General features: G+C 45.6%; 1 protein-coding gene across 15 annotated transcripts in view; it reads right to left on the minus strand.

Moving 5' to 3' along the window:
• ATXN7L1 (ataxin 7 like 1) overlaps nucleotides 1-26,980 on the minus strand; it is a 235,901-nt gene that overhangs the window by 47,081 nt on the left and 161,840 nt on the right. For 13 of the 15 annotated variants that reach the window (XR_013765528.1, XR_013765529.1, XR_013765530.1 and 10 more), the window contains one exon: nucleotides 6,995-7,217. Coding sequence is in view for 7 of the 15 variants with exons in the window: in XM_079149996.1 (XP_079006122.1) it covers nucleotides 6,995-7,217 (223 nt within the window). In the remaining 8 variants the exon portion in view is untranslated. Of the gene's footprint in view, nucleotides 1-6,994; nucleotides 7,218-17,553; nucleotides 18,514-26,980 lie in introns of those variants that run through there. The other 2 variants (XR_013765531.1, XR_013765527.1) reach the window with 2 other exon arrangements.

Here is a 26,980-nt window from a genome sequence, read left to right on the forward strand (position 1 = left end):
GGCGGGGTAGCCTGTGAGAGCACTCGGGGTAAGTCTGGTCACATGGAGATACCCTCTCTGTTTTTCTCCTTTCTTCTCATCCAGAGTTATTTTTTAACCCACCCAGACACAAAAGGAACAAAGTAATGAAACAGAGTATTTAACAGTGTAAGAATTCCAGGAGGACGGCCTGACCTCAGGGGTGGTGTTTTACTGCCGTCCACGTGAATCTGAGCTACTTGGAAGAGGCACCCCAGGCCTGTTGTTAAACGGCACATAAAGGCCGCATACCTCGTGTGGGCAGACACTGCTTATGTTTTCTTGGCCTGTAAGGGTCAATGTGGAGCTCATCCAGAGCAATGGAAAGGAACTCTGGACAGGGATTCTCTGCATGACCTGACTAGATCTTCTAGGTCTGTTCCTGCCACAGACTCAGTAGCACCAGGCTAAGGCAGGATGAGAGTGAGTTCCTGCCAATTCATGAGAGCCCCATGGAGCCCAGTTAATATACCTCTGAACCCAAGAAATGGAGGGACCCACCTAGGATCCCCTGGTACATGTTAAGACCTGTGGTGTCAGAGACAGCAGCCACCAGCCACTTGTGGCTACTGAGCACTTACAACGTGGCTGCCATGGGTGAGTGAGGAACAAAATTCTAAATTTAATTCAGTACAATTTATAAAGAGATACTTGATTCTATTATTAGGAAATGTTTAAGTATGTTTGGAACAACTTGCACATGTGAATCTATTTTACAATCTCTAGTTTTTATGAAATCTAACAATGAAGAAAATATTGCTGATGACAATTTAGGGTCCAAATTAAGATGTGCCATAAGGGTAAAATACACATAGGATTTCAAAAGCAGTGTGAAAAAAAAAATAAAGAATGTAAACTATTTCACTGGTTATATGTTGAGAAATAACATTTTGCATATGTCAGGTTGAAGAAAATATATTGTTAAAGATTAATTCATCTGTTACTTTTCACTTTTTTTACACGGGGAAGCATATATTATATTTCCATTGGACAGTGCTAATCTCAGCACTGCTAGACAAAAGGCTCACCATCTCCAGAAAATCTTACAAAACCTTACCTACCCCTTCAATAATCAGATCCATTTCTTTCATTTCAGCAAATGCTGACTGATAGGGACGTGGCTCACAGCAGTAGGGCGCCTGCCTAGCAGGTGTGAGATCCTGGTTCAATTCCCACATCATGGGGTGGGGGTCGGGGGAGAGGTCCAAACTAACAACAACAACAAAAAGACCAACAAGGGCGCCACGTTTGCTCAGCTGGTGAGACGCTACCATGTGGGAGACCCTGCAGCTATCTCTGAGGAGGAAGAGCACAGGAATATTAAATCTGTGGCAGGTCACAAAGAGTGTCACAGGTGAGGCAAAAACTACGTGATGTGGGGACTGAAAGGAAGATGATATCATATCAGGATTTTGGCAAGGAGGAAGTGAGTGAGAAAAGAACCTTTAAGGAGGGGGACACAGCAAAATGCACAAAAAGAATGGGAAAGATATTATTGGCCAGGAAAGAAGGAGTAGACTGCTAGGGAACATGGGTGCACTCTCATAGTCCCTGTCACTAGGGAGGCAGAGGTAGGAGGATGGCAAGTTTGAGGCCAGTCTTGGCAATTTAGTGAGACCCTGTCTTGAAACAAACAAACAAACAAACAAAGAAACAAACAATAATAATAATAATAATAATAATAATAATAATAATAATAAAGGGCTGGGGATGTAGTTCACTGGTAGAGCATCCCTGGGTTGAATCTCTATTGCTAAAAACAGACAAACAAAACCCACGAGGCTTAGTTGTCCCTGCTTCCTTGGGCCCTTCTTCCCCCTGTCCCATTTTCCAGGGCCCTGCCCAAGGCCTACTCTTTTCACACCACATATCTTCCTGGGAGGCCTCATCTGTATCCGTGGCTTCAACCCCCATTTCTCAAATCTGGATTCTCTCACCAGTACCTCTCTCCTGACCTCTGGATCCAAACATTAAATGCCCACTGGATGTCTCCTAGTAGGAATTTATTAAATAATTCACCATCTACCAAGTCCCCAGTGGAACTCATCCTCTCCTTCCCTCCCTAGACTCTGGCTCTTCTCAGGACCAGTCACCTCATTGTCCAAGCCAGGAACCTAGATATTATCCAAAACTCTTCCTTATATTCCAACATGTAACCACCCCCAAAGTCCTGTGAAGGTTCCTCCTTGCTTCTCCCACTGATGCATGTGTCCATTATCCCTGCCTGGGGCCTGGCTGCCATCACTTGGATTATGCAACAACATCTCATTATTCTGGTGGCTTCCTGGGTGTCCCTGAAGCTGTCCTTTAGACCCATCAGGCTGAACTTACCACAGCTGAAAACTGTCCCTTTATCAGCTCTGTGCCATTTTCAGGTGAAGTCTGACTTCCTGAATTTTCCATGGACAGTGAAACTTTAAGATTTGAAGCCTACCCACTCAGCTTCATATCCTGCCTCTCCCCTTGGGCAAACACTCTCACACCTACTGTTTCTTTTGCCTGGCTCGTCTTTCCCTCTTTATTCTTTTTGTGGTACTGGGGATTGGACCCAGGGCACTTTACCACTGAGCCACACCCCAGCCCTTTTTACATGTTATTTAGACACAGGGTCTTGCTAAGTTGTTCAGGGCCTTGCTAAGTTGCTGAGGCTGGCTTTGATCTTGCAATTCTCCTGCCTCAGTCTCCTGAGCCAGTGGGATTACAGGCATGCACTACTGCATCTGGACCCCTTTTTATTTTTATTTTTGAGACAGGGTTTCACTAAGTTGCTCAGGCTGGCCTGGAAGTCAGCCCAAGTTGCTGAGATTATAGGTCAGTACCACTGTGCCTGGCTCATCTTTCCCACTGTCTTAAAAATAATTTTTTAATTATGGTAAAATAGATAACATAAAATTTACCATCCAAATCCAAATCCCATTTTCTTTGTCAAGCTGCTTACTATAGACATCTGACTTTTTTTTTTTTTTTTTTTTTTTTTTTTTCAGTGCTGGGGGATTTGAACCCAGGGCCTTGTGCTTGCGAGGCAAGCACTCTACCAACTGAGCTATATCCCCTGCCCAACATCTGACTTTTGATGATTTGATTCATTATTTGTTTGTTTATTTTTGGCACTGTAGATTGAACCCAGAGGCGTTTTACCCCTGAGCCATATCTCCAGTACTTTTTGTCTTTTATTTTGGGACAGGGTCTCAGTGAACTGCTGAGGGTCTCACTAAGTTGCCCAGACTGGTCTTGAACTTGAGCTCTTCCTATCTCAGACTCCCAAGTAGCTGGGATTAAAGGTGTGTACCATAGTGCCTGGTTCGACTTATGATTTTTTTTCGTTATGATGGTGTGAAAATGGTAAGTATTCAGTAGAAACCATACCTTGTTTTATTTTGTTTTGTTGTGGTGCTGGGGATGGACCCAGAGCCTCATGCATGCTAGGCAGATGCTCTACTACTGAGCTACATCCCCAATCTAGAAAATGTACCTAGAATTTTGATCTTTTTTCCAGGCTAGCCATGATATGATATTCTCTTGTGATGCTGGGCAGTGGGCTGCAGCTCCCAGTCAGCCTCATGATTACAGGGTCAACCATATAAAACAGGGTTTTTGTTAGATGACTTTGTCTGACTGTAGGCTAATGTAAGATGAGCACATTTAAGGTAGGCCAGGTCCAGCTATGACCATCAGCAGGTTGGGTGAATTAAAAGCATTTGACTTATGATATTTTCAACTAACCATTGTAAATTCAAAATTACATAACCCCATTATAAGCTGACGTGCATGTGTACTTGTCCTTCAAATTAATCTGAAGTGCGACCTCTTCAGAGAAACTTTTTGAGTACTCAGCATGGGTTGGATGTCCTTCTTCTGGGCTACCAATATCAGAGCCTTTATCACATTACACTCTTTGTCAGCTTATGTCTCTTCTTGCAGATCCCTGAAGACAGCTTCTGTCTTATTTAACTTTGTATTCCCAAGGCTGCAGTATACAGTTGTACAGGTTATGCACTGTACTAGGACAATTGACAGAAGAAGACATTAGGGGATGAAGATCATCAGTCCATTGTACACTTGGTTCAGGGCTGCATCTACCCTTTTTCTAATTTGCACAAATGTATGTATGTGACATCAGGGGCAGGGTATTCCCAGTGCTAATTATCAAGTTGGCATATAGTATGATAGTAGATGTTCTTGAAATGTTGAGTCAGGAGTGGCAGTGCAAGTCTGTAATCCCAGAGACTTGGGAGGCTGAGGCAGGAGGATTGCAGGTTTGAGGCCAGCCTGTGCAATTTAGTGAGACTCTGTCTTGGAATAAAAAATAAAAAGGCTGGGGATGTAGCTTAGTGGTAGAGTGCACCTGGGTTCAATTTGCGTGCGCTACCAAAATAAAAAGTTAGTTGAATAAAGATAGGTGGATATTCTAGACAAATACCAGGGGGTTTGGGGGAGATCCAGTGTAACAGTGTGATTAGGATTCCATTAGGGTGTTTGGAGCCACATTGCAGAGGGCTCCTGATGTTGGGCTGAGGGGCTAACTCAATTCAGTGGGCAGTGAGGAACTCTGAGAATTTTTGAGAGGCTTGTGATTTAGGATCACAAAATACAGGCTTGAAAATGAGACTCGGAGCCATGAAGTGACTTGTTCAAGGATGCACAGAAAGTGGAGTGGCAGAGGCTAGGCTTGAGCTCACTTTCCTGCCCCCAGCGCCGGGCTTGTCTTTCCACACTACACTCTGGGGAGGCTGCTCAGAACTCGGGTTGGACCCTCTGAGCTCCAAGCCATACCTTCCTAGCCTCAGGGACCCTGTTTCTTCCTGACACATGTTCTTGGCTACAGCAGGTGGAAGGATGACAGTGGGCAGCTGGAGCCAAGGCCAGCTAGAATACCACTGTGGCCAGCCCATGTCCTTCCTGGTGCACCCCTGTACTGTCTTCATTCACATTCAACTGGAGTGCCCTCAATGGGCCATTAGCTTTCTTCTCCACCCTAGCTCTGAGGGCCGTTTTCATTAAGAGCTATTTCACTCCTGGCCATCTCTGGCTGCTCATCTCTGGGGCCAACTAGTTCCTTCAGACTCAGTCACACTTTCTTCTGGTCCTAGCTGGAGGTGCCTTGCCAGTGCAGGTCTTAATGAGTATGCATGTGAAGTGTGAGAGAGTCTCATCGTGTGTGGAGACTGATCTGACCCTACAGGTCTCCCTTAAGCCCACCTTCCTGGGAGACACTTTTGAGCACCATGGGACCCCCCAAGAACCCTGGTTGCTCTTTCACAAGGCAAACTCAGATTATGATCATCATGAGCCTGCTGCATCTCTTGCTCACTTTTAAGCCCTTGTCTACCTTTCCTTAGTTCATTTCTCTCAGCTCACTTCTGGACTTTGTACATATAATTTTTTTTTTTCAGTGGTGGGGACCAAATCCAAGGTCTTGCACATGCTAGGCAAATGCTGTACCACTGGGAGACACCTCCAGCCCCAAATAAATTATTTTTTATCATTCTCCATTTTCATCTTACTGTGACTCGGAAGAGCCATTTCCCTTATTAATTAGGCAGATTGAAATTCTCAACCTTTATCCCAAGTTATGGGAGCTCTGTCCTTTGGCATGCATGATTAACAATAATGATAACATTATCCTTAAAGATGTACTGAACATGTACTATGATTCAGATGTTGCGTTTGCTGCTTTATCAAAATTAGTTCACTTTATCTTCACAACAATCCCTTGGGGGAGAGCCCCATTTTTCAGGTGAGGAAACGGAGGCATGAGATCAAATGACTTGCCCAATGTCACCCAGCTGAAATTTGTACACAGGCAGTGACTCTGAAGCTTGTACTTACATGGGGATGTCATGCAGCTGGACAAAAACTTAGCTCTTCCAGTGCTGGAGACTTGCCCTGCTTGCGTGCTGGTCAGAGCTTACCAGCTGTTACTCTCAGGCTGGGTCTTCCCTGATTAGCTACCTCCTCCCACAGGATGGGCCGCAGACCCAACAAGGCACAGAAAGCAAGCTAGTCGGTGAGGCTGGGTGAGATGGCAGGTGACTCCCTCCTCCACAGCCACATCTAACCTCTCCAGGCTATCACAAGAGGCTCCTTCATCGATCTGGCATAATTAGCTCTTTTACTAAGTCATCACAATTTTTAGCGTACAGCGATAAACCCATTGATGGATGATTTTATTCCACAGCTTTCCTAGGTATGAAGTGTAATTAACTATCATTAATTAAAGGAACACTGTTTCTCTTTAAAGATGTCAATTAGACAGACTCTAGGCTGTCCCTTCTTTGCCATTGTGAGGCCCGAAGGCTGAGGCTGGAGGGGCTATAATAAGTCAGGTCTGAGCACTCCACACTGGCTCAGAGACTCTCCTCCTCCTTTCCAGTTTGGTTTCCTATCCGTCCATTTCACAAGGAAGCAGAGCTTTTCGGTAAAGACTGGGATTCATAACTGAAAGAAAAGCCTCTGGTTTTTCTCAATCACCTGTAACTGGCGCTTTCCTTCCCCATGTTTTGTTCTCTTCTTCCTCTGGCAGCCCCCAGATACCTGCTACTCCTCAGGAGCCAGGAGCCGGAACCCTGCACGAAGCCTGCCTCTGGGTCTGGGGCAGGATGGAGGTCTCGCCCCTTGTTGGGCAGACTGCCTGAGCCTTTGATTACTCACACCAGTGCTTCTCTTCAGTGGGGTGGAAAATTGAGAGGTAACCGTATAACTGAGGAATATTTCCCTGTTACCCTTTTCTTAGACACAACTTGGCTCAGCTTTCAAGAGATGAAAAATTCCCGTCAGGCACAGGCACTTTTCAGGTCCCCCATTCCCTTTGGAATTTAGGTTTCTCATGCCATTATTCTGGGTTCCCTCCTCAGTCCCTCAGATTCCTTAGACACGATGCCCAGGAACAAAGCCAGAGAGTAAACACTGTTTCCCATGGTGACAGGGACAGGCAGTGAGGGCAGACAGCTGCTGGCTGCCAGTACCCGACACTCACCATGGTTTATCCCTTGATCCTTTTGCAGAAAAGACTGTGTGCTGTTTGCTGCTGGAGGTAAGTAGATTGTCTTTGGGCGTTTTGAATGGCTTTGAGGTGCTGCTGGCAGAGTTATGGCCGCTGAGACAGGCTTTCGTTTTCACCTGTGCTAGTGATGTCCTGGGGTTGGAGGCTGGAGACGCTGGAGAGGGAGAAGGTCTACACATTGAACCGTGTCTTCTCTCTACAGGGGGAGAAACGACAGAACTCAGCACAGCATCTGTGGCAAGCAGCTCTCCCATGCTCGCACACATTCTTGTACACAATGGGCACAAAGCAGTGCTTTCCTGGTAGGATCCGCAGTCCCTAAGCTCGGTTCTGATGATGGCTCATCCTGACATTGGCTCCTCTCTCCCCAACTAGCAAGGAGTACATTCTGGATTTCTGTATTACATGGCACATGCTAGGCTGACCCCAAGGTTCTCAAGGGAGCCATTACCATCCTCCTGCAAACCACTTCCATGGGATAGCAGTGCGATGGCTTTATCACCTGACAGTGGGACAACCACATACATAGCCTATGTGATCCCCAGACAGCTTCTTAGAGGCCACAAGATTGCCCAGGACAGAGGGCAGGGCAGGACTTTCAGAAAAGAATGGGAAATTTGCCAACCTGACCCTCTGCAGGACATGAAAGTCACAGAGACCTGCAGGTCTTTAAGAGCCGGAAGTGGCTCAGCATCTGTCCCTTCTTGGGATGCAGGGACAGTCTGTTGACACACCCCAGTGGTGGCCTCTTTAGGGTCCACTGAAGATCGAGGCCACAAACTGCAGGAGAATGTTAACACTTGAGACAGAATCCACAGATGTGGGGCAGCACTGCTGCCTGAGGTTCTGTAGAAAATACAAGAGCCCCAGAGCTGCAGGCAGGGATGCCTTACTTACTCATGCTCTGCCAACCCCCATCTCAACTCAGTGGACAGGATGAGGACACTGATCTGGACAGACTATGAAATCAAGTTCTAGTGCATACCTGCTATGGTGGTCCTTAACACTTTTAGGGTTACAGATTTGATGAAAGTTAAGGACCTCAGAAAAATGCATGCTTATACATAAGAATCCCAAACTCTAAAACAACCGCTCCTGAAATTCTAAGTCCTCTATGACCCTTGTGCCACATATAATTAGTGCTCAATGAATATGTGATGTTTTTGTTTGCCTGGGGTATTGGGGTGCTTGACCTAAGCTAAACCCCCAACTCTTTTTATTTTTTGAGACAGGGTCTTGCTAAGTTGCTTAGGGCTTCACTAAGTTGTTGAGGCTGGCCTCAAACTTGGAATCCTCCTGCCTCAGCCTCGAGTCTCTGGGATTATAGGAGCGTGTGCACCACCACACCTGGCTCAATGAGTATGTGTTGACAAATTATAATGGATATGCCGATGGGAAGAACTAGAGATCACGAATCTGTAAATCTGGATTGAATGTGATAAGGAAAAAGGTGAGAAGCACAGATGGCAGATCACATTCTCCTTCCAGCCAGAGCTCCTCAGGCTTTTCTCCTTGGCAAGATATTTCTGGTTGCTAATCCAGACATCTAACCTGGGGGAGAAAACCTAACCACCCTGGTCTATCGAGAGGGGAGTTTGGAGTTACTCTGTACTCTTTCTTACCAATCGGCTACTAGGCTGTCTCAAAACACAGACTGATTCTAATCTTCTGATGGAATTATATTTGGTGGGTGTGGGGTGGCTTTTTGAGAATCATCTAATGATTTGGTATTTGTGTCTGATCAGTGTTCACACCATGTCTACACAGAATATGGGATAATTTTTCTCCACTGATAGAATAGACCTTGTATACATGCTTAGTTCCCAGAAGTCATCCCAATGAGGGTCCCAAGGGTCCCAAGGTTTAGATGCTGTAGAGATCAAGTGTCCAGCTCCAGTCACCCATAGGGTAGCCTGATGACCCTGAGTTCACCATGTAAGCTTTCTTGCTTTTCATGGCTCAATTATAAATGAAGCGGGTTCCTCGGTGGCTTCTAAGGCCTCTTTCCATTCCATTACCATAAATATAAGACATGCTTGTATCTGCTCCTTCTCTGCTCATCCTCATAACTCTGGGATGTTGTAGCAATCATCAACAGTGCAGGTTTTGAGATATTTTACTGGGACAGTATCTTTCTTGGAGGAATTCATCCTTTGAAAATTTTTTAGCCTTTACAATTCCCGTAAGACAGGCAGGAAGCAACCCTGGGCATCTCCACCCTCCTCACAGCTGACTGGCCAAAGGAGACCCAGAGAGGCCAGATGATTACCAAGGTCATTGCCAAGGTCAGGGCCAATGGCTACTTGAGGTATGGGACCTTGGGCATGGGCCCAGCTGCCTCTCAGGAAGGCAGGAAATGTGGTGTATTATGAACAATATTTGAAGCCAGGAAATTAGGAAATGAGGAACTTACGATCACTAAAGGTTAGAACTGGGTCTTAAAAGTCACCTAGTCTAATCTTCTCCCCCATAGAGGGGGCTGTTATCAGTTGCCAGCCTTCAGGGCAAAACTGGCTGGGATTAGAACCAAGTCTCCTTACTTTTAAATACTTAGTACTTTTTGTCCTTCAGAAATTTCTTAAGCTTTTTTTTTTTTTTTTAAATGGCAGAGGTTTCCAATTCCAAAATAAAACTTTGATTTTTTTACCACTACTGCTTCAGATATTTCTATAGTTTTCATTCACTGAACTGCTAGCACTTGCTCAAAGTGAGGGGTGGGGTGTACAGAAATATTACTTAATAGCCTGAATAACAAAGATAAACTTTAGTTTGCTAAACTAAGGGTTAAAAAAACTGAAGCTGGGAGCCCTGGCACACACCTGTATGTTGGGATGTGGTAGCAATCATCAACAGTGTAGGTTTTGAGATATTTTACTGGGACAGTATCTTTCTTGGAGGAATTCATCCTTTGTAAAATTTTTAGCCTTTACAATGCCCATAAGACAGGCAGGAAGCAACCCTGGGCATCTCCACCCTCCTCACAGCTGACTGGCCAAAGGAGACCCAGAGAGGCCAGAGCCATGGCACTCGGGAGGCTGAGGTTGGACGATCATTTGAGCTTAGGAGTTTGAGACCATCTTGGAAAACACAGTGAGACACTGTCTTGGAAAAAAAAAATGTGTGCGTGTACATGTAAACAAAGATAAGCCATAAAAAGAGCCCCCTTGAGGACAAAATGAAAGGTCTAAAACCACCTTCTCAGAGAACTGTGGTTTGTAGTCCTGGCTGACATCTTCTACTGCTAAGCTCATAGAAAAAAATTAAATCAATGACAAACCTTCATTTTTGGTTTAATATTTTAACCTCATAAATTCTTAAACTTCCAGTGGAAAGAATAAGTTGCATATGAGAGAATAATCACTGAAGCCTGAAGATAGTCCTTTGCCCTTAATATAAGTTCCTTGATTGATTAATGTATGATTTCATATTGCAGTACATAGTATTGTATTTCTTGTGAAACTACTCCTTGGTGTTCTGAATGAATTAAATCTATCACTATTTTAAGAAATCCCACAAAGAAGTTGGTATTTCTGTCCCCAGAATGGTGGGAACAAACTTGCCTCCTAATGGTGCAGGTGAGAAAGGCTATGTAAGGATTAAAAATGGCGGAACCAACAGGTCCAGAATTTTGGGACTTCAGTTAGGTGGTGAGCTGCAGCTCAGCTTTTTAAAAAATCCAGTACTTTGAACCCAGGGTCTCTTGAGTGCTAGGCAAGAGCTCTACCACTATGCTACATCCCCAGTACATTTTAAAAAATCTTATTTTGAGATAGAGTCTTTCTTGCCAAGTTGCTGAGGCTGGTCTCGAACTTGTGATCCTCCTGTCTTGGCCTCCTGACTTGCTGGGATTATAGGTGTGGACCACCATGTCCAGTTCAACTCAGGTTTTGAAAATGAGTAGAACTGAGCCGGGTGCACTGGTGTGCGCTTGTAACCCCAGTGTCTTGGGAGGCTGAGGCAGGAGGAGTGCAAGTTCAAAGCCAGCCTCAGCAAAACGGAAGTGCTAAGCGACTCCGTGAGACCCTGTCTCTAAACAATATACGAAATGGGGCTGGGGATGTGGCTCAGTGATCGAGTGCCCCTGAATTCCATCTCTAGTACCCGCTCCCTGCCCTGCCAAAAAAGAAAAGAAATTGGTAGAACTGGTTGGTGTTCCAAGTAGTGCAGCATGAGGACTGAGTAGATTTTACGGGAACATTCCATCCTATCCATCCAGTATTCTCCAGTCTGTGAAGTCCTGCCTATAGATGACTTAAACACAGTTTAGTCTTTGGTAGAGAGGTGGATGGGCAACTAATGGGAGAAAGTGGGGTCTTTATTTCTTGTAAAAGAATATTGCTGTGCAGGTGGAATTTCTCTGGCTAAAGATTTCCAGGTGTATATTATAATCATTCTGATACAGGCCCTCACCCTCCTTAGGCTTAAGCATTTTCTTTCTACGGTTTGGTCAAGGGAATGCCTTAGGTAGAAGCCTATGGTCTTTCTAATTCCTCTTGTTCTGCCCAGGAAGCATTTATAGGACATTATTTTCCTCGCTCACTGCAAAACTATTTTATAGACTTAAGCAATTTTAGAGGAAGAAAGCACTTCCCTCTAAAATTTCTCAATTTTTGTTAATGTCCATGGCTGTATTAACAAAACTGTAATCAATTGATATTTCAGACTATTCTTTGTCAACTAAAATTATTCTATTTACACATCTAATTCCCACATGCTTGCCATTTTAAACAGGTAATCGTCATTAACATGCTGTAGATTACTGAGCTACTCTCTTACTGTCTGGCACTTAAACACTAATTTATTTATAAAGTGATTTAGGATTATTTCCTTGAGGCAAGGTATAGTTCCCAATGTGAGAGCTGGAAACTGCTCTTAGCTTTTGCTACACATTTCATTTCAGACCATGAGATAGAAAGACCAAACCAAGCAACTGTGTTATATTGAATATAAGCACCACTCATCTACTGAAGAGAAAACAGAAAATCACTTTCAGAACACCTGTGCAGCTTTAAGTGTCTGATATGTCAATTAACAACCTCCGTGAATGATCCTGGACCAGCAAGCTCTAGTCCCACCCTTTCTTTCCTTTAGCTAATAGTAATAACAATTTACTAAAAGTATTTTCTATGTGCACCTGACCACTGGGCCCCTTCCCCACCCCTATTTTATATTTTATTTAGAGACGGGGTCTCACTGAGTTACTTAGTGCCTCACTTTTGCTGAGGCTGGCTTTGGACTCGCCATCTTCCTGCCTCAGCCTCCCGAGCAGCTGGGGTTACAGGCATGGGAGCCCTGCTGTCTTCACAGTTCTCTCCCCTTCCTCTCTGAAGATAAAATCCATCAGGATAGTGGGCAGTTCCACTTCAGCAAAACTTCAGAACCCCCCACTTCCCCTAGCGCTTCTTCACTCAGGTATTTTCATCAATCTCCTGCATTCAGTCCCCAGCATAGACGCCTCATGAATAGTTGAGTTGGCCACAGGCACCCGTGTGGCTCCCTGCACCATTTTTAGAAACAACTTGTTGGGAATTTTCTAATATGGTTTTTAAGGAACCCCTCCCCTCCTAATAGACTTTGGGCACCACCATTGCCTTGGCCTGCCATGGTTGTGGAAGCAAACTGGGGCTAGGGCCAGCAGCTGGCTTGCTCATTTGACAGTGCCAAGTCTCCTTGAGCCCCTGCCCCAGGGCAGGTGCTTGGCAAGTCATGAGCCAAGTTCCACTTCATCAGTGGATTCTATCTGCTTTAGTAACCCCAGTCAGGATGCTTCCCACAAAGGGTAACCCTTGAGTTCCAAGGGCCCTTCTTCCAAAAGTAGACTGGAATTGGAGGGGAGAGAGGGAGCCATGCTAGCTGTACCTCACAACTGCTTGGCAAGGCAGACGTTCCCTCTGTTGGCAGCTGCGGAAACAGGCAGACTGCTTTTGAGAGACTTGCCAAAGTCTCAAGGCTGCTCAGCGGAGAGTTGGGGCTCGAATCTGGGCCAATGGTCCCACTTGCTACAATCCTAGTTAGGCACTAAATATAGCCCCGTGGTAGCTGGAGGGGTGATATGGAATTGGCTTGCCTCAGCAGAGGGGGAGACGACACAGGAAAATCAAGGGACTGAAGTGGGCAATGAGTGGCAGGCAGAACCAAGCAGTTCCTGAGCCAGGGATGCCTGTGAGGTGTCTGGAGTTTCTGCTCCCCCTTCAGACTTGGAGTTCTTCCTTAAAAGATGTCAGGACCTGAACAGCAGGGGAGGTGTTCCTCAAAGAACGGGTACCTGGTTGGCTGTGGTGATGCACACCTTTAATCCTAACTGCTCAGGAGGTTGAGGCAAGAGGATCACAAATTGAAGGCCAGCCTGGGAAACTTAGTGAGACTTTCTCTCAAAATAAAACATAAAAAGGACTGGGGGATGTAGCTCAGTGGTAGAGGGCCTCTGGGTTCAATCCACAGTCCCACAAAACTAACTAACAAACAAACAATCGGAGCCTGTCACTGAGGGACTTATATTAGATCTCTTTTGGGGCAACATGAGCTATTTGGGGTACTAAGTTCTTTGAAAAGAGCCAGTGAGAGTGAGTGGCTCTTACTGCTCATGCCCACTTGGTTCCCCAAACACCCAGGTTACAGATTGGTTTCTTGGTCATCTGGTCACCCAGTGCCCAGGTTCTTGAGTGCCTACCATGTGTGCAAGTTCCTTTCCACCCACTGGCTCATGTAATCTACCCAACGACTGCACGAGGTGGTCTGATAATGCCAGCCTCCGCATTACAGATGGGGAAACTGAAGCTTAGCAAGATTATGAAACAAGACCAAGGTTAACAGCCCTCAGCAACTGGGAGGAAAGCCCAAGATTGCCCAGCTCCGAGGTGAATGCCCTTTTTACCGTGCTACTCCCCCTGGAATGTTCCCTTCTCTCTGCACTTTAGAAAGCCAGCTCCTCCAGACAGGTCTGCAAAAAGACTTTCCCATTTCAAAACTGCCCTCGGATGCATCTGTGCAGTCTGATAACTGTAGGATCCTCTTTATCTCCTACCTCCTGGAGAGCATTGCTCCTCCTCCTTGCTCTCTGCTTGTCATTTACACCAAGGTGCAACATTTTGGCACTCATCACTCTTGGGTAGGATCTGGAGAGTCCCAGGGATTTTCCAGGGCCTAAAATATTTCTCAGAACCCCTTGGGATACCTTCATCAGACACCAAGCACAGCTAGAAGGAAAACCCACAAGAAAAAAGCACGTGTACACATTGCCTGGGTACTTTTAAGGGATTACATTTTTTTCTGGAGAGTACCCTGGTGATGATAATAGGAGCTAAAAAGCATTTGCAGCCTTTGATCTGGTAATCTGGTAACGTTAGTTTGAAAAATAGACCTAAAGGAAATATCCTAAAAGAAAAAAGAAGTTCAAAGCTATTTTGAGTACTACTGTTTACAGTAATAAAAAATACTACAAATGACCTGAATGATCTATGATAAGGCATCTGAAAATGAGAGACAAGAGGGTTATCTTGACCTAAGGAAACGTTAAGCCAAACAACACACCCAATTCACAAGAAAATGAAAAAATGCCACAGATACGATGTAAACACTAATTACTTTATAAAAATTAACATAAGTAGGAGGATGAGGAAAGAAAGGAAGTATAGGATGGGTTACTCAATAGGCTTCACTTTTGTTAAAGCCATTCCAGTCTACGCAAGGAAAAAGATAAATACAGACCAACACCACCAGCAGCAGAAGCAAAGGAGAGAAAACAGGTGCAGCTAGAAAGGCTGGAAGGAGAGCAAAACATGAAAGTCAAACTTCATTCATTCCTATACTGATTTAAAAAAAAAAAGTATTTCCTTGGCACCTGCCATGTGCCAGGCCCTGGAATATGAGCAGTGGGTTGTCACAGCTGTGATGAGATAGACTCCGTCACTGCTGGACCTTTGGAACCAGAGGGTTCCCTCAGGGTCAGGACAGCACTCGAGGTCCTAGGCTGGCCATCACATTCATACTCCGACGGGCTGAAGCACAGACTTGCCCCGCGGAAGACAGTTGCTGCCTAAAGGACCAGAGGGGAGCGCACAGCCCTCCAGGGTCTGCTGGCTTCCCCTGCGGCCAGAGCTGCGATTCACTTCAGAACATTGCCTCAGCTGTTCCCATTTGGGCTCACCGGGGTTGGCAAGGAGCTCCACCTGCAGAGCAACCTTTGTGCTGGAGTCACCCCTCTCTGCAACTGCCCAACACGTATGCTGCACAGGTCATGTGAGTTTACACAGGTGTCACCACAGCTTCAGTGAAAATTGGTGACTTCCAGTTTTCCAGTAAACGGTTGGAATCTACCTTAAGATGGCATAGCTGACATCATCCCTACCCTATGGTCACTGAAGGAACAGTTACAACTGGACACTGGGAAGCATGGGCCTGGGTACCTTTGGGGAGGCAATTCGTGACCTGGCATTCTTGGTATCTAAAACACCTGCACAGCCGTCTCACTCTTCCCTACACTGTCTTGGGGCCTTTACCCAGGTCCTTGTGCTACACACAAAAGCTCCATCTCTGGCACAGGTATGCCCTCTCCACACCTTGTGGAGAGAACTTCCTGGTACAGTAGGTGGGGAAGTGCCCAGGCCACATGTACACAGCCCACCTGGGGCAGTAGGGACTCTCACTCTTGTGACAGGAGGGCCACAGCTCCCAAATCTGTATTCTTTTAAAAAGGTTCTGTTTCATGTTCCACTAGCTTTGGGAATCACTGGAAACATGGACCAAACACCACTGTTTCTGGACTCAGAAAGCTCTGGGCTCAGATCCCAGCTCTGTCACTCATTAGCTCTGTGACTTTGGCAAGCAACTTAACCCCCTGAGCTCCAAGTCTCTTTACCTAAGGGGAGCAACAATATCCACTGGGCATAACCATAACTTACCAACTGGGTAGGGCCCCTCGGGCGCATTGAGTTCCCCACTCTTAGCACACATCCCATGCTGTAACTGTTGGTTTACTTGCCTAGGTGTCCTACACCTGGACGCCCCTTGAGGGCAGAAGCTCTGAGAACACTTTTATCCCTGGCATTTAGCACGGGGTCTCACTCTGACGGGCCTCACCACATTCCTTGCTAGCTAAATCAATGTTGGGAGCATCGATGACACATGGAAGGTGGCCACCACAGTGCCAACTCAGAGTACTTAACATAAGTTGCCCAAATCATGAAAAGGTAAAGAAAAAAAAAATCGCAGGTAGTAGCTCTCCCAAGTAAGCAGTATGCAGCCTTCTCTTTGCCCCTGAATTAAAAATTTTTCATTTACAAGAATCCTGTGGGCACAGTGCTGAGGAACACGTGTTGAGGAGGAGAGGCCATCACCACCTTATTTCTGTCTGGACCAACTTTCAATTTGGTCAGCACAGGGCCCTGGTCACCACAATAGAAGGTACAAAGTCTCCGCTCATTGCTAAGCTCATGGCGTCACTCAGAGGCGCTCACCCCACAGGCCGCTGTGGTCCTGCAGCAGCCACTAACGGAACCATTTCTGTTCTCCTTGGAGTGGCAGTTGGCAGTGGCAAACAGGAAGTTGTCTTGAAGTAGGGTGTGGTTGTACCCTGTTAACATACGCGTGCAGAGACACACTCCCCCCACGGTCCCTTCTTTTAGAAGCAAAAGTTCTCAGTTATTTTAGTGAAAACAAAACTTTTTACATGATTTAAGATCAACCATCACTACTACACAAACAAAAAATGTAGAGGAGAAAGAGGGCCGAAAACATAGCAAAGATCTATCATTGTACAATCAGTCACTCCCTTGTGGCACTCAGTGAAGAACTATGTGTGTGTGTGCATGTGTGTGAGTGTGTGTGACTTTTCCCCTTTATTTCTCTGTGGGCACACAGGAAATATAACTCTAGTTAGAAACCAGGCCAGATGCACTGCCAATCATCCTAGTGAGCCAGTCAGTACGCTAGTGGGCCAGCCACCATGGTTGTGTTCGGGACCCACGGTGTGCACACACGGGATCCCAAACCATCCATGAATAGGAAAGAAGGAAAGACACAGGCCACTAGTTTCAAGCCACTTGTACAATTTGAATAGAAAGGACCTGAAACATTTCTTAGCACAAATTACATATAAAATGACAAAGAAAAGCAATTGCTAAGTATATAAAGTGTCATTTGAGTTGCACATAAAAGGTGAGGTGGGGTGACAAGTTGGTAGGGTTCATTGTAGCTGGCTTCCCAGTCCTGAAAGGTGTGCTACGAAATTTTCCACTCTGCTTCTTCCCAGACCCAAGGCTTGTGCCTCCAGAAGGGCTGTCCAAAATAGACTGGTCCCCAGCCCCACCTCCTACTCCTGACCTCTTTCTGAGGTGGCTGCTCTCCCCATTGCACGCCTCAACCCTGTCTCCGCTCCAGTTCCTGCCCACAGAATAAGAGTGCTATGCTGAACTCAGCTCGTTAACTGCATCGTGGGCTACCGGCACACTCCGCCTGCCAGGCTCTCTCTTCTGTGACCTGTGCCCAGCCCCATGCCATCCTGGGTGGCGATCATGCCCTGAGCTCACACTTACACATCCCGGGGAAGCAGCCTTGGGTAAGGAGGCTGAGCCAGTGACACGCTGGGCAGCGCTACTCGTGCTAGTAGACATTTCCTGGCTCCCGGTTGTGGGCCCTGGCCAGTCAGAATGCATCACTTCCCCTTTTAGAGAGCACGCCCATATGAGATTAGGGAAAGGCAGAAAGAAAAGCCCGGAACAGCAAGGGCTGTCTCCTGAATTAGGCAGATGAACTTGGGTTTTCCTGAACCACACAGTGAGCTCCTTAGATGCTCATGAGAGCTGGCACTGTGCATGAAGGGCCAGGGACTTCTGGCAACCCCCAAATGGTGGCTACACTTGACTTGCAGGGGACCCAGCTCTTGGAGCTGCTGTCCACCTGGGCCTGGGTCCCCAGTGACTTGTGGAGGCCTCTGGCCTTTCCATGCCCACTCACCTGGGGGCCTGTCCATGCTGAAGGGCAGTATCCACTTCAATACCTAGCACTATGCTCTGGAGAGAGTAGGGAGGTCACATAGGGCCTGGAAAATACTTTTGTGGGATATTTTCACTATTAATTTAAGCAGCGAGTTTTCATTTCTTCTGGTTATTTAGAAACTTTGTTTCCTGATCTTGGCAAAAGACAGCAGCAGCAGGCTTTGTGTGTGTGTGTGTGTGTGTGTTGGGGGTGGGCTCCTATAAAAACAATGGTTCATCACGTTATGTATGATTTCCTTTATATGAAATATCCTGAATAGGTAAATCTATAGAGACAGAAAGCAGATTATTGGCTGTCGGGAACTGGCTGAGGAAAGAAACAACAATAATACTGCCATCACCACCAAAAACAATAATAACAAAAAGAGCACAAACAGCAGGGAGTAACTGCTTAATGGGTATAAGGTCTCTTTTGGGGGTGATGGTTGCCCAACAATGCAAATGTACTCAATTCCAATGAACTGTACATTTAATTTTTAATTTATTATTATTATTATTTTTTTGGTGCAGGGAATTGAATCTAGGTTTTCAGGCATGCAAAGCTCACACTGTCATTGAGCTATACCTGTAGCCTTGAACACTTGAAAATAGTTTATTTTCGCCGGGCATGGTGGTGCATGCCTGTAATCCAGGGCTCTGTAGGCTGAGGCAGGAGAATCGCTAGTTCAAAACAAGCCTCAGCAACTTAGCGAGGCCCTAAGCAACTTGGTGAGACCCGTCTCTAAATAAAATACAAAAAAGGGCTGGGGATGTGGCTCAGTGGTTAAGCGCCTGGTACCAAAAAAGAAAAAAAAAAGTTAATTTTCTGTTATGTGAATTTGTTTATCTTAAATAAAAAACAGAAAACAACCGTCAAGTGTGTTTTGGGCATCTTTATCTTCTACTAGATCTTTCCTGTGCTTCATCCATTACTTTGTAAAGCCTGGCTGTTACCTGGTAAACCTGAGTCAAACTAAAAGCAAAACCTGTGAGACAAAAGGCTTCTGAGACCCACAGGATGACTGTCCTGGAGAAGATGGTATCATCTCATATGATGCCACACAAGCTAGGCAGTGCCTCCTGCCTTGTGAGGCAGGCCCTGAGGGACTGTCCTCTCAGCAGCAGGACAATGTAACCAAAGCCAGAGATGGTGTCTCCCACGGGAGAATTATGATTTTGGACCTCCGGGTTCTTGGCTTCTTTTCCCACTCTTTTAGAGAAAGCTTCTTCCCAGAATTAGGGAGAATTAATCAATTTCTGACTGGGAGGGAGCCGTGCTGGTCAGTGTCCACCATCCCATTTCCTGGAACTGAGTCAGTGTGGGTGAGTGGGTGTGAGCCTCACTGGACACAGTGTCCAGCACTGCTTTCTTGGTCATTTGCAGCTTTGACTGGAGATAGTCTGCTCATAAGGATTAGATTGTGAGCCTTGTCCTCTAGACCCTAGGCCAGCCAGGGCTACTGGGCACATTTTCCCAACCCAGGGGACTGTCAAGTAGAGGCCTGGTGGATGTTGCAATGCTTAGAAAAAACACAGATGAAAGGGCAGGCCTTGTGTCCTGGGAGCCTGTCTTTCCAGAGTCAAACATGAATAGCTTTTCTAGTATCTCTACTGAAAGTTCCAGGAGGACCTGGAGGACAGAGATGGGCATATTTCCCTTGGGCCAGCTCTGCCAGAGTTCTCTGGCCCTGCCTTTTTTGGCACCTGTTCTCTCTCTCCTTACCTCAGGTGCCCATGGAATAAGTAGGTGGCTTAAGTTCTCAGCAAACAGGTGGTTTAAGATAATAAGATGCATACACTTCTAGTTTCTGAGGAACAACAAATTTAGAAGCATAACTCTAAATACAAAAACAGGCAGGGGTAACCCAATTAAAAATTGCACAAAGAACTTGAATAGAAATTTCTCCAAAGAAGATACAAAAATGGGCAGCAAGAGCATATGAATAGATGTTCCATTTCATTAGGAATGGAGGTACCACACTAGAATAGTACACACCCATAATCCCAGCAACTTGGGAGATAGAGGCAGTAGGATCATAAGTTCCAGGCCAGTCTCAGCAACTTAGTAAGACACTGTCCCCCTGCCCCCCACCAAAAAAAAAAAAAAAAAAAAAAAGACTGTGAATAGGACTGCAGATGTAGCTCCGTGGTAAAATGCCCCTGGGTTCAACCTCCAGTAATTAAAAAAAAAAAAAGGAAAATAACAAGAGTGGATGATGAGAATGTGCAGAAACTGGAACACTTGTGCATCTATCTTGGAATGAAAAATGGTACAGCCTCTATGAAAAACAGTATGGTCGTTCCTCAAAAAATTTTAAAAAATCTTAGAATTACCACATGATCTGCCAATTCCACTTCTGCATGTATACTGAAAAGAATTAAAAGCAGGGTCTTAAACAGATATTTGTGTACGCATGATCATAGTGGCATTATTCACAATAGCCAACAGATAGAAGCAAACCAAGGATCCATCAATGGGTGAATGGATATACAAAAGATGGGGTGTGTGCAAGTTTGTGTGTATTATTCGGCCTTAAAAATGAAGAATTTCTAATACATGCTACACTATGGATGAATCTTGAGGATGTTTTACTAAGTGAAAAAAGCCAGTCACAAATGGACAAATGCTGCTTTATTCCACTGATATGAGGTACGTAGAGTAGTCAAATTCATAAATGGAAAATAGAAGGGTGGTTCGAGGAGTTGGAAGAAGAAGGAGTGGGGAATTATTTTTTAATAGGGGCAGTGTTTCAGTTTTGCAGGCTGCAGAATTCTAGAGCAATGGTGGTATAACAATGTGAATGCACGCATGTCACTGAATTGTCTGTTAAAAATCATTAAGATGCGCTGGGCACGGTGGGGCAGGCCTGCCCTGGAAGGTTGAGGCAGGATAGCAAGTTCATAGTGAGGCTGGGAAACTCTATGAAACCTTGTTTCAAAATAAAAAATAAGGGCTGGGGTTGTGGCTCAGTGATGGAGTGCCCACCTTGCACTTGTGAGGCACTGGGTTTGATCCTCAGCACCACATAAAAACAAATAAATAAATAAAGGCACTGTGTCCATCTACAACTAAAGAAAATTTAAAAATAAATAAATAAAAAGAGTTGGGGATGTAGGTCAGTGGCAGAACAACTCTGGGTTCAATCCCCAGTACCAGACACATACATATACACACACAAAGGTGGAAATATTCAAATCCTCATCAATGGATCAAAAACTGTGGCTTAAACCAGGAGCAGTGGCACATGCCTGTAATCTCAGCAACTCAGGAGGCTGAGACAGGAGGATTGTGAGTTCAAAGCCAGCTTCAGCAATGGCAAGGCACTAAGCAACTTAGGGAGACTCTGTCTCTAAATAAAATACAAAATAGGGCTGGGGATGTGGCTCAGTGGTTGAGAGCCTGGTACCCATCCCCCCCCCCCCCAAAAAAAAAAAAAAAAAAACCCAAAAACAAAGAACCAGAAAACTGTGGCTTATACATATGAGGATGTATTATTTAGTCACAAAGAAGAATGAAGCATGACATGTGCTACAACACAGCTATATCTCAAAGATATTATATTAAAGGAAAGAAGTCAGACACAAAAGGTCTTACATTCATTGTGTGATTCCACCCATATGCAATGTCCAGAAGAGTCAAATTTATAGAGACAGAAAGCAGATTGTCAGTTACCAAGGGTGGTGGGTGGAAGGAAAGAAGAATAACTGGTTAATGGATATCTAGTCTGATTTCTGGCCGCATCAGTGGGAGAATAATGTCCTGAATGACACACAGAAGCTGGCAGACCCCACATGTAATATCCTTGCTTCTGAGTTCTAGTTTGGTTGAATTGTAGAAGGCAGAGAAAACCCAGGTCAGGAGAGGCCTGCAAGGCCAGAACAATCCATAAACAGAACAATCAGTTTTAAGATGACTGGGAGTTATCTCCAAACCCTGCTTGGAACTACGTAAAGAAGTAATTTTTTAGTTGAGATGATTTTCAAGTTAAGGTAATTAAGACAACTGGCAGGAGAGAACAAACTGGCACTCTAAGACAGAAGCTCTCATGCACGACCAATCTGGGTTCATGGAGAAGTATTAATTTGTTTGAAATAATATGATACACACACACACACACTCACACACACAATCACACATACATATAGACAGATACATGCTCCCATAGATTGCTCCCAGACTGTGTTCTCCCTATGTTTCTGTGTTAGGATCTTCTTTCATTATGTATTGATAGTGATAATAGATGGTAGTTGGACTGCTTTACTGTTTTGTTTTTAATGTATTTACTTGATAAAATAAATCAGTGTGAATCCTAATAACACACACATACACCATAGGCAAGTGCAACTAGCTATTTACAAATGAGACCCTGAGGCACAGCTGCCCTCCACCAGCCCTGTCATCCCTGATACAGCCACCACTTCATCAAAGGGATCAACACTTCTTCGACCCTGAGGTTGAGACTAACAATGTCCACAGGCAAGAAGGTGCCCCTGCTGGTCCTCTTCCAGGGGGCCTGCCATTGTCTCTCCAGTACCTTGCAGGAGCATAGGCTTGACTTTCTGCAGGCTTGGCTGGGTGGCACTCCACCGCAGTGCACCTAATGGTGCAGGGTAGGCAGCACCAACTGACTGTTGGACAGTTCTCCCCTATGCTGAGCTTCTTGGTGATGATCACATGTTAATCACACTTCAGCCCTATGGGGTTGCCAAGAATGGTCTAATTCCCATCCACAGGACACTGCTAAATCTGTGCTCCCCAGAATTTCTCCTGTCTAAACACCCCCAGCTGCTTTTTTAAGCCATTACTCACAAAACATCATTTCCACTCCCTGCTGACCTGGGTTCTTGCTGGAACTCAGAAGGGAGGACATTACGTACAGAGTCTTCTCAGCTCTTGCCTCTTCATTCAGGACGTTAATCTCCTACTAATGCAGCCAGAAATCAGTGTAGATGCTTTATTTCTTTAAGTTTTTTTTTTTTTTTTTTTTTTTTTTGGCGGTGCTGGGGATCGAACCCAGGGCCATGTGCATGCAAGGCAAGCACTCTACCGACTGAGCTATCTCCCCAGCCCCCTTTATTTCTTATAGCTGCCTCATGCTTAAATCTTACTTCACCCATTTTGTTGCCAAGATGCATAGATCCACAGGTATCCATTAAAAACACTTTCTTGTTGGATTGCCTATTGCTCCAGCCTATTGGGATCTTTTTGGTCCCTGATCCATTAACATATCCATTCTCTCTCCCAAATCTAACACCTGGAGACTTGATAAGCCTGCCATCAATGCCATTCTTCTTCCAAATCCTTGTTTATCATGTGGAAGCGTGCAACTTGGTCTAGGCCCCAGTGTGACAGTGACCTGTGAACAGCACTTTTGAGGTGTGCTTGAACCTACCCTCCCTCCATTCAGGGTAGGTGTGCCACTGGCCCACATTTCTTCATTTTCTGGTAAGGATCTCTGGGTGACCTTGATACATGAGGCTAATGATAGCCCTCTTTTTTGTTTGCTTGTTTGTTTGTTTGTTTTGGTACTGGAGAGTAAACCCATGGACACTTTACCACTGAGTACCTCCTCAGCCCTTTTTACATTTTTTTCTTTTTTTTTTTTTTAGTAGTAGATGGACACGATGCCTTTAACTTATTTATTTTTATGTGGTGCTGAGGATCAAACCCCATGCCTCACATGTGCTAGGCAGGTGCTCTACCACTGAGCCACAACTCCAGCCCCATGATAGCTCTCTTAATGGTGGTGGTGAACATTAAGCATAAGAAGGTACACAGCAGGGAGTTACACATAGTGAGCTTTCAGACACTGCCTTTCCTATGGACAAGAAAGATGGTAGTACTGACAATAAAAATGGTTTCCCAATCCTCCTCCTTGGCAGCCTGATGCAGATACCAGGCAGCTGAAATCGACAGAGGGAGCACTGGCATACCAGAGCTAAAGCCTGAATCCTAGCTCCCTCCAGAATTCCCATCCTCTGAGGGAAACAGAACCAGCCTTTACAGGGGTACAGGGAGGAGTCAGTGAGATCAGACATGCAAGATCAGAGGCTTAAAGCTGGGTCAGGCTATGTAACCATAATACTGTTCTTTGATATAAATATTAAAAAGTCAGTATTATGATTATTACTAAATAACTTACAAATAACTCAAAGATACCATTTTCATCAGCAGAAACCTGCCTGATGAGCAAGAAGGAACCTATAGATGTTCTCAAGCTGCCAGAGGGAACAGGGCTTTCAGCACAGGGCAACTGGACTGCTGCACGGGAACAGATTCCTCATCTCCTCTCTTGGCAGCAACCTCCTCTCCTCTCAGACCAGAGCTGAAGCTGGCTTATGAAGAAAGGATGATGGGTCCTCCTCCCACACTCAAGAAGGGGCTGTCAGTCACTGTTCCTGCTTCATCCCCAGAGACCAGGACCTGAGTAAGCAGCAGGTGGCCCAGGACAGACTGGGTTGCTTTTAGCTCCCCTCTGGCTTGACCCCAACTAATCCTGGGGCTTCCCTACTGGATGGTGATCTCTAAGAACACTGGACTTGGGGTTCTGACATTCTCAGGGAAGGCCCCCAGAAATCCTGCTGCCTTCTCAGCTTTGGTGAAGAAATGATTTTCATTAAAAAAAAAAAAGACCTCAGAAATATTTGCAAAGGGCTGTCAGAAGTCACTTGTTGGCTCCTAGCAGCAGCATCTCAGGGTCAAAGTATCCCACGGTAGGAAAAGAGGGAGAGAGGAACAGGCTTGGCCAACCACATGCCCCTGGGAAAAGAGCAGTGGTTAAAATGGGAGGCGAGAACTGGCATAAAAAAGCTTGCCTCTCCCAGTCCACTGAAGGTTGGTTTCCCAACTTCCTGGGGTAATGAATACTGAGGGCAGATTACCTACACACACGTATATGTAACTGTTGGCAATACATGGAGAGGATTATGCCAATAAATCTATTAACAGATCAGGGAGTTTGCCCAGAAAGGTGCTAGGAGGAAGAGGCTGGGAAGGGAAGATAACAATTCCTGCCAGATGATTTCTGGAGCCTGCTAGTCCACAAGCTACCCTCACTCAACCTACTTCTACCACGGTCTTCCTCAGACAGGTAGGCTGGCTGCAGTCACCTCAGAATCATCACAGAACAGGTGGAAGTTAACTCAGGCTTTCACAGCCACCGTCAACTTATTCCGGTGACTGGTAAGCATATTCCTGTTTTTCTCTCATTGTATCCTTTGACCACAAAGAGGTGGCATCTGATTTTATACACGCAGGGACACAGGAATGAACTCACAGGTAAGTCTTCTCTGTGGCAGTCAGGCAGTGTTCTGATGTGGCTACTGAATGGACTCAGACGGGACCAGGCTTGGCTGACAGGGGTTATAGGCAGAACTCTCCACTCCCCACCCCTGCCCCATGCCCATCTGAAGTCCTGATTCCTAGTGCCTAAGATGAGGTCTTTTAAGAGGCGATGAAATTAAAATGAGGCCATTAGAATGGAGCCCTAATCCAATATGACTGGTGTCCATATACGAGGAAGAAACCCCAAAAACACAAGAACACTACAGATGACCATGTGAGGAGGTGGCTAGAGTGTGGCCCTTTGCAGGCCAAGGAGAGGCCACAGGGGAAACCAACCCTGTTGGTACCTGACTCTCGCAGTCTCCAAAACTGTGAGGAAATAAGGGTTGGTTGTTTTAGCTCTCTGGTCTGTTTTATGTGTTATGATAGGCCTCGAAAACTAATACACATGGTTTACTTGAAATTCACTCATATTTACCATATCAGAGAAAAAAAAAAATATATATATATATATAGTTCAGAGGACAGAGGACTACTGGCCTCTGACAGGATCACAGCTCAAATGCATTGTCTCCTTGGTCTCAGGAGTAGCAAGGTGAAGACAATCTCCTGATCCCCCTGACAACCAGCAAATCCTGCCACCCTGGAGTCCAAAGGTTGAGGACACAGAGCACATTTAAGTAGCTGGCTTGAAGCAGTGTGACTCCAGGCCACAACCTGGGGTAACCAATCCTTTTTTTTTTTTTTTTTTTTTTTTAATCGGTTTAGTTTCTTGTTTGGCAGTTTTTTGTTTGGCTTCTAACCCTTATGGGTCCTGACTAACCTATATGCCACTGCTGAAATTCCAGAAAAAGGTAAGACCTGGGGGGTGAGTAGGTGAATGTCCAAGTGAGGTAACCTCCAGCACACTCCCAAGGTTTTGGTGGATCAACCCTGACCACTTGGCCAGTGCTGCCTTTGGCTGGGAATTCACCCCATTTCCTGATTCTGCCCGATGTCCTGGTGCTCCTGGGTTTCCCATGGAGTGCGGGATGGGCAGAACCCTTTCCTTGGGGCAAAGAGAGGAGGTGGACTCACAAATGCTTATGGCCACTAAGGGGCCAGACACCCGATCAATTACAATCAAATAGCAGATGTGTCACAGAGCTGTCTCCCAGAGAAAGAACCAAGGTGGGGAAGGAAGGTATTGGCAGGCCCATGTCTGGAGGGGCTGGAGGGATGATATGTTGTCAGAAATGAGCTGAGAATCACCTTCAATTTCCCAAGGACGGCAGATTGTGGGGGTGTGACCAATTTAAATTAAAAAATCCATAAAAGTCCCATGGGCTTCCTTCCCATCTCTCCATTCACTCTGGCCATAGGTTATTCACACAGCAAGGTAGGCACCTCCACAATCATTGCTAGATGAGATGCACCCCAAACATGCACACCGTAAACCTGAGGCCTTCAGAAGTGGGCGCTAGATCCTCCCTGTTCCAACCTGTCAGACTGACAAAGGAAGGGGAAGGAAGGACTCTCACAGGGACAGATGGAATCTAATTAGAACCAGGAGTTCCTTTACATTCCATTGTAGCCAGTTTGCCCAGTGCCGATGGAGCAACTAGTAGATGCAGGTCTGATGGATAATATCAGCCCGAGTTCCAGATCCCTAGCCCCTATCTGCAAGCCAAGCCCCTCCAGCCCTTTTCTACTGGGACCAAA

The sequence above is a fragment of the Sciurus vulgaris genome, assembly GCF_902686455.1.
Source record: "Sciurus vulgaris genome assembly, chromosome: 8".
Lineage (NCBI taxonomy): Eukaryota > Metazoa > Chordata > Mammalia > Rodentia > Sciuridae > Sciurus > Sciurus vulgaris.